At 38.1% G+C, this 12,457-nt stretch overlaps 1 protein-coding gene across 1 annotated transcript in view; it reads right to left on the bottom strand.

The window, feature by feature from the left end:
- The window catches only part of UNC80 (unc-80 homolog, NALCN channel complex subunit), a 170,622-nt gene that overhangs the window by 890 nt on the left and 157,275 nt on the right, over positions 1-12,457 (bottom strand). The window contains exons 60-64 of the mRNA XM_036319079.1: positions 11,361-11,499; positions 9,395-9,451; positions 2,363-2,444; positions 1,335-1,446; positions 298-506 (exon numbers count right to left, since the gene is read on the bottom strand). Of these exons, the coding sequence (XP_036174972.1) occupies positions 298-506; positions 1,335-1,446; positions 2,363-2,444; positions 9,395-9,451; positions 11,361-11,499 (599 nt within the window). The remainder of the gene's footprint in view (positions 1-297; positions 507-1,334; positions 1,447-2,362; positions 2,445-9,394; positions 9,452-11,360; positions 11,500-12,457) is intronic.

The following is a 12,457-nucleotide window of genomic DNA, read 5'->3' as shown; positions in this document are numbered from 1 at the left end:
TTTAAACTATGAATCATATATGGGTTTCAATGGATATTTTAACTGTGCAATATTTTCTCTGAGGTTTCTCATAATAAAGAATACCAAGACTTCTCCTATTGCTTCTTAAGTAAATGTATTCCTGGCCATATACTTTATATGGTCTTCTTTTTCATGATGATAGGACCATCATCTGTCTGGCTAACAAAACATTACAGGTCTAGATTTAAATGTTATGCAATAAGTGTGCATATCCAAGTGGTTCCTAGACATAAGTATGCAGGGAGCAAGCCTTGCCTGTTTCTCTAGGACCCTCACCTGCTTGGGAGACAGTCTATGAAGATCAGCAACAACAATGGCCGGGGAAGATGTGAGGACGGGTTTGTCCATTCCTTCTGGCTTCCCAGATGGGGCTGGGCTGCAGCCTTGTGGCTGGACTGTGGCAGGAAGTGTGTCTGTTGGGGCACCTGCTAGCTCTGTCTGAGCCGGCTGAGCCTCAATGAAGGTCACAGATCGTTTCTGATCCACTGCAAGTGAGAGGTAAAGCAGTAAATAGAGGGGAAATATGTAGTCATTGCTTTATAATTGGTATCTCCTGGCTTTTCTTAATAAAGATGTTGTTAGTTTATTAATAAGTGAAAGCATACTTCACTATTATGTATATATTTTGATTTCATCTTCTTATAAAAAGTAGGATTTGGGTAGAAAAATCATTTTTACATAAATGGCCCAAGAACAAGATTTGCATAGGGCATTAGGTGAACTTGGTCCTCATAATAACTGCCAACAGGATTTTAAAGTCCCCATTATCTACCATGTCTTTGTCTTCAGTAAGACGTATAACAAACTCAGTCCCTGGCTTGGGTAAAGAAAACACAACCTTCTATCGTTAAATCTAATGGCATTTATAGTTTACCTTGGACTTTGCCATTTCTCTAGATTCTTTTTTTAAAAAAATATATTTTATTGATTTTTTACAGAGAGGAAGGGAGAGGGATAGAGTTAGAAACATCGATGAGAGAGAGACATCGATCAGCTGCCTCCTGCACACCCCCTACTGGGGATGTGCCCGCAACAAAGGTACATGACTTTGACTGGAATCAAACCTGGGACCCTTCAGTCCGTGCTATCCACTGAGCCAAACCGGTTAGGACTGTCTAGATTCTTGAAGGTAAGGATGGGGGTTGGGAACGGTGAGAAGAAAAAAAGGCACTAAAGTTTTCTGGGAAACTTCTTCCCTGATCCTAGTGTCTTCCCAAAAGGGGGCTTATCTGCATAAGTTTCTGCAGGTCTCCCAGGCTGAGTTGCATGGCATCGTGTCAATGGTATAATCAGAAGGGACACAGGAACCTCACCAGATGGCTTCGTTTTAGGTTGAATGCTCCTCCGAGTGGTTGACAGCCGAGCTCCATGGCGGTTTCTGGATTCATTCTGAGTCTTCTGACGTGACAGTAGAGGACGTCTTAGCTAAAGAGAATAGGCAGAATGAGGCTGACTGCCCAGGAGAAAACGCTATGCTCTGAGGATTCTATGGTTTACTCCCTACTTTACGGGTTTCTGTGGACTCTTATGATTGTTCTTTTCGTTTGTAGCTGGTAAACTTCTCTCTGCATGTCTGACTACAAGTATTTGATTCTGACATCCCCTTTAACCAATCCTATCTCCTGATTATTACACCTTCACATAGGCTAAGAACATTAACATCATTTAAAGTAGCCAATGTGAGAATTTCAATGAATTTTAGGATACAAAACTAACGATTATTGCTTACAGATCGGCTTTTGTTCACCTAAAAGTTGCAGTTGAACCTATGTGACCTCTCAAGGGAGTTGGGGGGTTGATGAAAAAAACCTCAGATATTGAGAAGTGTCTGGTGTCCAAATCAGTGCTGGGATGCTCCCATCACAATAAGAGAGCGAAGGCTCACTTCAATTTTTACTTAGAGAGTTACATAAAGGAAACCCACCTAAGGAAATTCATAAAGATAATCTTTACTTTGGTTTCAATTTTAACTTGAATCATTAACTTTGAAATGAGGAAGAGAGGACAACTGTGTCTATGCCTTTACACAAACATCAACTTTAAAACAAATCGTCCTGGGTCATGAATTTGGCTGGGGAAGAAAGCTTCTGGAGAGGGAACAGATAGAAGTATAGGCCTACTCACTTCACTAAGTCATCAGCTCCGTTCATAGGAGCTAACATAGGAGCTCAAAGCTCTCAGAAGGCTCAAGCACTTACCATGTTTTACATGTGCTCTGTACCGCTTGTTTTGGGTGGGAAGTAGGCAAAATATAATCTCAATATATACGGACATTCAAAATTCAATAGGGCTTCAATCTATTTCATGGGGTGACTCTCCTGCCCTTCTCAGGTCTGCTTACCTGCCTCAGGCCCCTCTTCCTCCCCAGCGGCTGCTGAATGAGGAGGTTCTGTTGGCCAGGTTCGCTCTGCACACTTGCCACCCTGCCAAGCACCAACAGTGTTAGTGTGCCTGGAGACAGTACGGAAGATCGTCCTCTGGTGGGTGTTAGCCTAAGTCACTTACACGAAACAGTCACTTCAAAGATACCATTATCTTTGAAGGAAGGTTGGGAAAGAGCCCCTGAGATGGGAGTTTTCAAAGGTTTGGGAGGAAGGACAAGGCCTTTGTAGCCCCGAGCTGCCAAAATTGAGATTCTGTTTTCAATCACGGTGTCATAGTTATCATTCAGCAAAACATTGGTTTGGAAACCACCAAAAAGTTTGAGATGTCATATTCTAATCTCAATTTTTTTTCCCAGGGGGAGGGAAAAAGGTAGTGACAAACAAACACAAACAACTCTACCACATGGATGGGAACACCTTTTTGAAGATTTCAATTTAAATGAAAGTAAGATGGACGAATATCAAACACATCAGACACAGAATCCATTTGGGTGAAGGGGCACATTCAGCACATGTTTGCAGCCTGAAGTCTCTGTGACTACTAAGTGAATAGTCACATGGGCAGACAAGTGTTGGTTTTTGTTTTTTTTTAAAGGATTTAGATTTAAAAGGCTGGCAAAGTAATTAATCTGTCAGTAGAACTCGGAAGAGAAATGATCAATATAAAGAGCTGCACTCAAACATATCATGCAGCTTATAAAAGCAGCAACCTGCTCCCCCCAAATTTGCTGTGTATGTGTGTATTTCATATGCAAGAATGACTGCTGGTAGTGGCCACTATTTTAGTGTTGGGTGAAGCTGAAAATTCTGTCATGGGTCCATGATTCTTTATCATTCTGCATGCATGTATAATAGGTGTTCATAATGGCAGTGGGGGTGAAAAAAGAGATGTATTGTGCCCCAGAGAACACTGTAATTCTGTGGTTGATGCCAATGTGATTATTTGGTTTATGGGTAATTCATTTCTGCTTTGCCTTTGCAAAAGGAGAATCATTTACAAATCGTTTTTAGAGCCAAAAATGCCACAGGGGAATCCAGAGTCAGCAACTGTCCAGGAAAAAAAGAGAAAGACTATATTCATTCATTTTCATTTTTAAAAAATGAGCTATCTAAATACCTAGTGGCAGTTGTAGGGAGAAGAACTGGTGTCTAGATGGGCAATCAGATGCTTTCCATGTTGTGTTTACAACTGGTTAATCATGATGTGGTCAACACAGGCACATCCGTCAAAATTTAAAAGTCTTACATTTCCACCAAAAGAAAATCAATAATTCCCAAATGGAGTTTTATCAAAGTTCTTATGAAATAAGAATGTAATTATATCATAATTACATTTGGGATAGATAATACAGAATTATATAAGGAGTCCCCCGAACATGTTTTTAAAACTTTCTTGTTCTTTTAATATCAGGTTCAAAAGAGCAATGTACATTATTTTTATACATATATGACCTTGTACCATCTATGACCTTTCTATGAAGACAGAAAATTACCCCAATGGAACAATGCAATAAGTGTATTGTGATAAACAATCCAGACTATGTTGCTGGAATGTTTGAAATGACAACTCCTTATTAAGTGTACACTTTAACATGTGTCATAAATTGGAAAGAGAATTAAATTACCACATGCACAAAAGTACAAACAAGTTTCTCCCAAATACCAAGCAAAGCTTTCATTGGAATGGGTTCTTCATTGACATCTAAATGTTACCTCAGTTCCCTTAGCCATAAAGGGAGGTGAATACTTACCACCTACCTCCCATTAAGGTAGAGAAAAGAAGTTAGTTGATGTAAGATGGTTTGAACATGAAAAGTAATGTTTATAACATGCTTCCTTGTTTTACATTTGATGTTTGTAATGAGTTTATTGCTTTTAAAACACTAAAAGGGAGTGGGTGATAGCATGTTTTGCTAATAATTGGGCAGAGAAAATGAAGTCGAGGCGGTCCACTTGTCTCTTTTCATTCAGAGTGTGAGAAGAAAATGTCGCAAGAAAAGAAAAAAATGCACATTACTCGGAGAGTGTTACATGTCAAAACATAATGGTGATTTCATGATGATAATTCCAAGGGAGGATCATAATAAGCACCAAAATTTTCTCTATGGATAGAGATGTTTATTTCTAAGAAATAGGTCAAGTTTATAGCTTTAGTAAGTAGTTGTTCTAGGTAAAAGATGTAGCATTTCATCAATGGAATGCACACATCAAAGATGAATTTATAGAACATATCCTTGGAGATATATCCCAGCTAAATTCTCCTTCAAAATGTAATGCTAACATGTTTATATTTGGGGCATCGAAGTCTGGCTGAACTATGTGCAGTTAGGACATATGACTAATCAACAGAGAGGTTCATAATGAACGTTATTTATGCAGAGCCTGTTTCTTTTTCTCAGGTCTTTATCAAATCGGAGTCACATATAAGAAGTAGTTTCAGTTTAGCTTCTCTGCACATCATGTAATATCGCATCTGTAGGGTTTGCAGTGTGTGACCAGAGGTGTCTAATACTAAAACTAACCAGGAAAAGACCAAGGTATTAGCCTTACGCACCTCTCTATAGAAAATTGGCTTCCTGAAATTTTTAATCTTGAGAATGAGAAATGGCTCATTTTTACTCTTTTGCTAAATAAAAGGGCAAAACAATAAGGATAAAAGCAAATAAAACTTTCTGAGTTGAAGCTAAAATCATCATTTGTATCTTTGAGTCACTGAAAAACATGACAGTGGCAAAACATAGCATGATCTGGGTTTTAGAGAAGCCAGTGCTTGGAGCTTAGCAGAGCTGGTGTGACTCAACTGACCACAAAAGACAGACGCCTTACTCAAAAGGGAAGGAAGGCATTTGTAAGCTAATGAATTTTAGGTAATGTTAGAGGGATGATTTTGGCACAAATTACCTCTTTTCCCTTGTTTCAGTATGATGGCTGGATTGTAGTATATAAATATGTTTGCACTTTCTAATGGGATATATGTATACCTAATGGTATTTCTTAAAAGAATAGATAAACAAGGGACCATTCAGTAATAAATAAAAATTCATATCACTCATTTCAAATGACAACAAAGTTTATGGATTGAAATACATTTGATAAATAAAAAATTTAAGTAGAAGCTATGGGTGAGGAGACTGGTACACAGAAAATGAAGTAGTATTTTCATTGCTTTTATCATTGCATTTTTAGTTTGAATTTGATTAGATAAGTCTAGAGGTGGAACACAAGACACATGGGATAGCCATTTACCCTGACTAATTGCCCTGTGGTAGGAATGAATAAAACCAGTACCAAAGGAGCCATAAAACGCTTGCAGAGAACAGGGAATTCAAGAGTAGACAAAAGCCCTATTTTTCCCTTTCCCAGTAAAATATTATTGTTTAACATTTACTCAGCCTCCACAACATCCAAGAATGTGTTTTAAATACCACAGAATTTAGAGATTAGAGGCTAGAATCAGATTAAATAGAGAATAATCTGGATATTAGGGTTCACATAAGAACTGATTTAGTAATGACCAAGTACTTATCTGTGTATCATACACACATTTTCAGCTATATAAAAAGGCTGTTTTAATTTTTTTTTGTACTTTAAGAGTACTTGCCAAATTTTTATACTTTGAAAATATGTATGACCATGAGTCTACTAAAAAGGTTATTTTTATTTTCTCTCACCCAAAATATACATCTTGTTGAAACTTGAACCACATTCTTAATTTCCACTGTGATTACAATCGTCCTCATGAAATAAAATAGAATTGCAAACTCCTTTTTAAAAAAATTAGAGTTGATTGTCAATTCCTGCCTTTCAAAATCTTCTAACATGTCCAAACAAAATCTAATTCTCAAGTATAAGCATCCAGGCTTGAGTGCTTGAATAAACTTAGGTATGTGCTTGAATAAACTTAGGTATGTCTATATTTTTCTGGAGAAGAACTATGGTCCATGGTGTTTGTATTTGGGGGTGGGCAAAGGAAGGAAACATCTCCAGTGAGTTTCTATCCCTTTAAGAGCAACATTCTTGCTGAAACCAGTTTGGCTCAGTGGATAGAGCGTCGGCCTGCGGACTGAAAGGTCCCAGGTTCGATTCCGGTCAAGGGTATGTACCTGGGTTGTGGGCACATCCCCAGAAGGAGATGTGCAGGAGGCAGCTGATCAATGTTTCTCTCTCATCAATGTTTCTAACTCTCTATCTCTCTCCCTTTCGCTCTATAAAAAATCAATAAAATATATTTAAAAAAAAAAGAGCAACATTCTTAACAGAAGATAATTCTTCCATGGAATATTATTATAAAATATTAATTTATAAAAAAGAATCTTTTCTCCATAGGACAGTGCTTCTAACAGGGTGCTTTTTCTTGTCTTGAATCTTTAAAATAAATTATTTATGCCCTTGTCAGTATGCTCAATTAGTTGAGCATCATCCCATGCACCCAAAAGTCAATGGTTTGATTCATGCCCGGGTTGCAGGCTTGATCCCCAGTGCAGGAGGCTTGCCGGAGGCAGCCGATAGATGTATCTCTCTCACAGTGATGATTTGCTTCCTTTCCCTTCCTCTCTCTAAAATCAATAACAAATATTTTATATAAAATAAATCAGTACAGATTTATAAAAATCTTAGAACTTTTCAAAAGGTCTGCAAAATTGTTATTTTTCCCCATCTATTCATCAGGTTATCTTGGTGTCTTCCTCATATCACATTGCCCACTTTGCCTAATTAAACAAGTGTTTTTTCAAAAGCAAATTCCCAGAAAATTAACCAAAATATGGAGGCTAGAAGAAGGACCTGGGTTTATTACTCTTGCGCAGGCATGCTTCCTGATATTCTTTAAGCTTTGGTGCCAGATTTTCCTTAGAACTACTTTGGATGCATGTTAGATCCTAAGTGCTCAGGTATGTGCTGAACGTGATTTACATTGTTCAGGCTGTACTGCTTCTTTAGGACTTTAAGAGTCTGTAGCACAAAGAAGTTTCATGCCTCAAATAAGAAAGCCTGCAAACCAACGATAACAAGTATTTATCCTGTTTTATAAACCCACTTCCTAGTAAATGCCAAAAGTTCCTCTCCTCCAAAGAGAACTTGGTGACGTGATGAAGTTCAAGAGATACGACTTGCAGTGTATGGCAAAGGTTGAAGTGCTACTGGCTGGTGGAAGGCCTCTGCTTTAATATAATTAGTTAGAACCCAAAGGGAATACTTCATCTTCCAGTTTCTTAAGGACCACAACTGAATCGAGGTGACTAGGCTGTACTCAGAACTAAGACACAACAGTTACAGGAACAACAGGTCAACAACAGTTCACCTAAAACAATCATCAAAGCCCCGACATGACTAATTCAGCTGTAGATAACGTCTACAGCTTTGGCTCTGAACCAGTCTCACGTAGCAAGAACTTGGGCTTATTCCCATTGACACTAGACCCAGGGCAGATTGGATTGAGTTAGAGAACTCCAAATTAGTCATTTGAACCGTTAGCCTGCCAGAGAGGGCCAAATCTGTCGAAGAGTTTCTAACAATCCATTCAAACTCCTGCCTTCTCTCACCAACCCTGGACTAGTATTTTACTCAACGAGAGTAGAATTTGTCCTAATTTAGAAAAGCCCTCAAAGTTGGCCAAGTGGAAGGCTAATTTAACACGGTCTCCTCTCAGGAGTCATTTAACTGAAATGACATTCTATTCAAGGTTCTCCAGTCTGATGTGCAATACTAAGCATTTAACAAATGCATTATTTGAAAGCTGTGGTCCCGGTGCTAGACTTGGTTCTGATCTCTTCAAACGCCGTGAACAATGAAGGGAAACAGCCTTGAGGACAGTTTTGTTCTTCCTCGTCCCCAACGCTCTTGATAGTGGAATAAAGTCTGGTCTCTGTGGCATGTCCATGTTCACCACCAATAAGAGACTGATCTGTCCATGCAAGGGCTCGCAAACACAAATGAATGTCATGAATTATGGGTCCAGCAAAAAAAAAAAAAAAAAAGATACACCTGATGATGGATAAAATTTCTCATTTTCAATTGGAGAAGAAAATGTGAAACTGAACAAGATGCAAAGAAAACAAAGGACAACCTGTCACAGGAACGGCCTCTCAACATTTCCTCATCTTTGTGATAAAGCAATAAACGCAGTAGGTTGTACTCACTCACTAATGCAAACCTGAAAGGGGATGTTTTTTCTTGAGATGGCACTCGTAGAATGAACAAGAAGCATTTCCCTTGATGAGGATTAGTTGAGAGGTGTGAATCAACAGCACAAGATTAGGAATGTTTGAAGTGGTATATCTGAGTGTTAAAGGTGCAGTCCCCCTTTCTGAAGCTTTAAACCAATTGCCAAGACTTTATATTGTTTGCATCATAAGACTTCTTTTCCTGACCAAGATATGTTTGTGTCTGCCATTTCATGGCAAGTTCTGGAGTCATCTTTATCTTGGGACAGACATTCTTTACATGAGTGTTATTTGAACAAGCTATTCTAATAACCTGCCACATAGCATGCATCCAAGAGAGGGAATTACGTAAGTTGTATTTACATTGCTACTCTTACTATAACATCATTATTTTCTTACCATCCATGGTATCAGTTAAAAGATCTGTCTTGATTTAATAAGGGGGTTCCTGATGATGGGGAGTTAATTAGCTTCCAAACAACATTTCTTAAGGAAATATCAGTGTGGGAGGGAATGATCAAATGGGACAAATTTAACATTTGGTATGTCAAACATTTTAGATGTCCATGGGACTAGCCCCTAAAAGAACTCCACAGATTTTTCTTTTGTAGTAAGCTTTTTAGGCCATTTGTGACTGAGCTCTGAAGCTGAAAATGAAGGAGGCTACACCTTTGACTTCCAGGCTTGTGTGTTCATGAACAACAAAGGGCAAGAAATGGAAATAGGTATCAAGACGGGCGAGAGGAGACAGAGAGACAGAGGAGACAGGGAACAGCTAGTTTCCCAGCACAGACACCAATAGACAGGTAGCATTGATTGACACTGTACCTAGAAAGGCTGCCCTCAGCGGCCAGGCCCTGGGAGTCCTCGAGGACATTAGGTTCACTGCAGGAGGGGTAGGGAGATGAAGCATTTAGGGAAAGAAAATGCAAACAAATGAAAGAAAAAGGGAAAAAAGGCATGCGATTTTCTGCTTCCCAGAACCAAAAGTAAATAAATAAATTTAACAGAACAAGGAAGGAAAAGGAGACGGTCAACCATTTCACCTTGTGCTGGGTTTGTCAAGACATAGGACTCAAGGCAATGGGGATAGGAGGGACTTGGGATGAACACGACTCTCAGAGGAGTGATCTGATTAGTCAAGAGTTGGGACTTAAAATGAGCTCCAAATAAAAACATGGGCTCGGAAACACATTGCAGAATGAGTCTGTACAAGATGAAACTAGCATTCCTTCGGTAACCATTTGGCTGGGTGGTTATTGTTTTTAACCTGTCTTATGTACGTGAAGCTTCATTGAGCAGACCGCTGCTTCTTTCTTGTGCGTGGTGATATCATCACACAGAAACCACTTACCATAAACTGCCACAACCAAACTCTTGGAACTGATGCCACAAAGAAAAGTAAAGAAAGAACCCAACTTCCACTGCTAATTTTGCAATGAAAAGGCAAGTAAACAAATGGAAGAAAGGTAACCCTGGAAAATCCACATGGAACTCCATTTACCTCCTTACTCCATCCTCTAGTGACTGAATGGTAAATGGCAAGAGAAGAAACCTGTCAGGCTGGTGAAAGAATAAGTTAATCGTTTATTGATTTATTTGGATGCAGTTGATTTTGGGATTTGTGAACAGAAATTGTGTCATACTTTGCCTTTCTTTCCTTCACTGCCTAGTACTGAGCTTATAAGCACCTATGAGGTACTCAATAAATACTTGTTAAACCATTTAGAAAACTGGAAAACTGGAGTGCCTGCCTCCAAAGGATCATTTAACTAATCGAGTACACTGTAAAAATAGCCTCTGTATCCAAAAACAGGGCCCTGTCTCCCCAATGCACGTAGACATTATTACTTTCACTAGCCTTCCAAAACATGACTCAAGCTCAAAGGGTGTAACTAGATTATCTTTCTGGATTCCTAGTATGTCTCTAATAAAACAAATTTTGTCCCTGGAAATGAGTTAACCCCTTAACAGATATGTCCAAGGGGAATTTATGGCCTGGTTATTTTAGGTAAATAACAATAACAACAACAGCTCTATTTTAAATTCCTATAATTCCCTAATTTAAATAAAACTTTAAATAAATTGATAGTTTTATTTTATTCCTGAGGGAACCTTGCACATTGCTAACAATTAAAAATATTGATAGTTACCAATAACTGCTCATATGACTTTATATTTTTAGGACATTTTATAGTATATTCTTAGGAAGCAAAGAACACCAAACAAAATGTTTTAAAGGGTTTAATCATGGAATCATGGAACTATAGATAGAGAAGTTACTTAACAATTGCTTGAGCCAACCTCCTCATTTCACAGAGGAGAAAAGTGTGGACTCTTGTTGAATGATCTGCCCAAGGTCACACATAGCTGCATAAGTCCTTTTCTGCTTGGTTAAGCATCACTAACTCCATCTAAATACTGATGGCATACCAGAAGTCTAAACTTTACCAAATATATCAAGCTAGTCCTATATACTTGCCAGGTACTCATTATTAGCTTAGCTAATTATATATCAGAAATATGAGAATGTCATTTGAAAGAAGACCATGTGTCTATTTATGGAGCATTTTAAAGGAGAAACGATGCTTGGATCAGAAATTGAAATCCCTTCTACAGCCCTGGCTTAGAAAACTCGCCGCTAATTGTTGCCTGTACAACCCTAGTTGAATGGCCTACTTTAAATCATCGATTGTTTGCTTCCCTTTCAGCCTTTTCAGAATAACAGGAGTGAATTTTCAGAATTTCTACCTTTCCCCCAAATGCAGAGTATAAGATATCCATGGCTCTTTACCTTTGGCTAGGTAACATGCCCACCTCAGCCTGAGGTGCGGACATGCTAGAGACGTGGCTGGAGAACCTCCTCCTTCCAATGGCACTCAGGAGGTAAGCTTCTTGTTCACTTACCACACTGGGCATGCTCACAGAGTCATCTGAGAGGGGCAAAGAATGGGGTGTTATAAAACTACGACATTGATCAGAAAACCCAATCCAAATTTGCATGTGGGTCCCATCCTTGGCTTGCATATAACCTTACGACAGTCTCTAAAGCGAAATGATCATTTTGTTCCTTTGTACAGATTAAAAACCAAGATATTGGGGTCTTAAACACCTTTCCTATTTGTATAAAGCTTAGCCTCTAATTACTGAACATTGTCACCTTGAGGATGGAAATAGAACTGCAAGTTAAAGTGATGCTTCTTTCATTTGGGTGAGGAAAACTTAGCTGAAATAAAGCTACATGAAAGTATGTACATCCGGGAGAAAAAAATCACAAAAGACCATTAGGTTCTTTAGTTTTTAATCTGCACAAAGGGATGAATAACAATTCTTCAGATCCACACATCTCCAATTCTTGAACAGCTTTCATGAAATAAATATAAACTTCCTGTCCATTTTTAGAAGTAGATTATTTGTGAAAATCAAGGGGATCTGTAAATTCACAAAAGCTGGACTATAATTTTTTAAACATTGCAGGAGTAGTTAAATGAGAAACTTTGTTACTGAAAGAATCAAGTACATTTCTTTGATATTCAAATGCTACATTCAGTACATTTAATGATTTTTAGACTGCTGAGAGAAAGACTATTTCAGATATATTTTTGAAAACTATTTTTGAAAACCTAAAAGTTCATAAATAATATTAACCTAAATTTTAAGTTTTAAGCACATAGTCTTGTTTTCTCCATAAAAGCAGAAATCAATGTATTCAAATCCCTGTGAAGGTTAACTTAGCACAGAATTTATGACAAAGTTACCTCATTCTAAGTGAGCTAACATTGTTTATCACTGGACAGTAAACATATTTTGTTTAACATAGAGTTTTAGTGAACTTTTGTTACCATCTAAGGTCATCTGATATCATTTATTTAAAATATTCCAAGTGGTCAT

Source organism: Myotis myotis, unplaced genomic scaffold (assembly GCF_014108235.1).
Source record: "Myotis myotis isolate mMyoMyo1 unplaced genomic scaffold, mMyoMyo1.p scaffold_m19_p_8, whole genome shotgun sequence".
Classification (NCBI taxonomy): domain Eukaryota; kingdom Metazoa; phylum Chordata; class Mammalia; order Chiroptera; family Vespertilionidae; genus Myotis; species Myotis myotis.
This window is presented reverse-complemented; position numbering and strand designations above follow the sequence as displayed.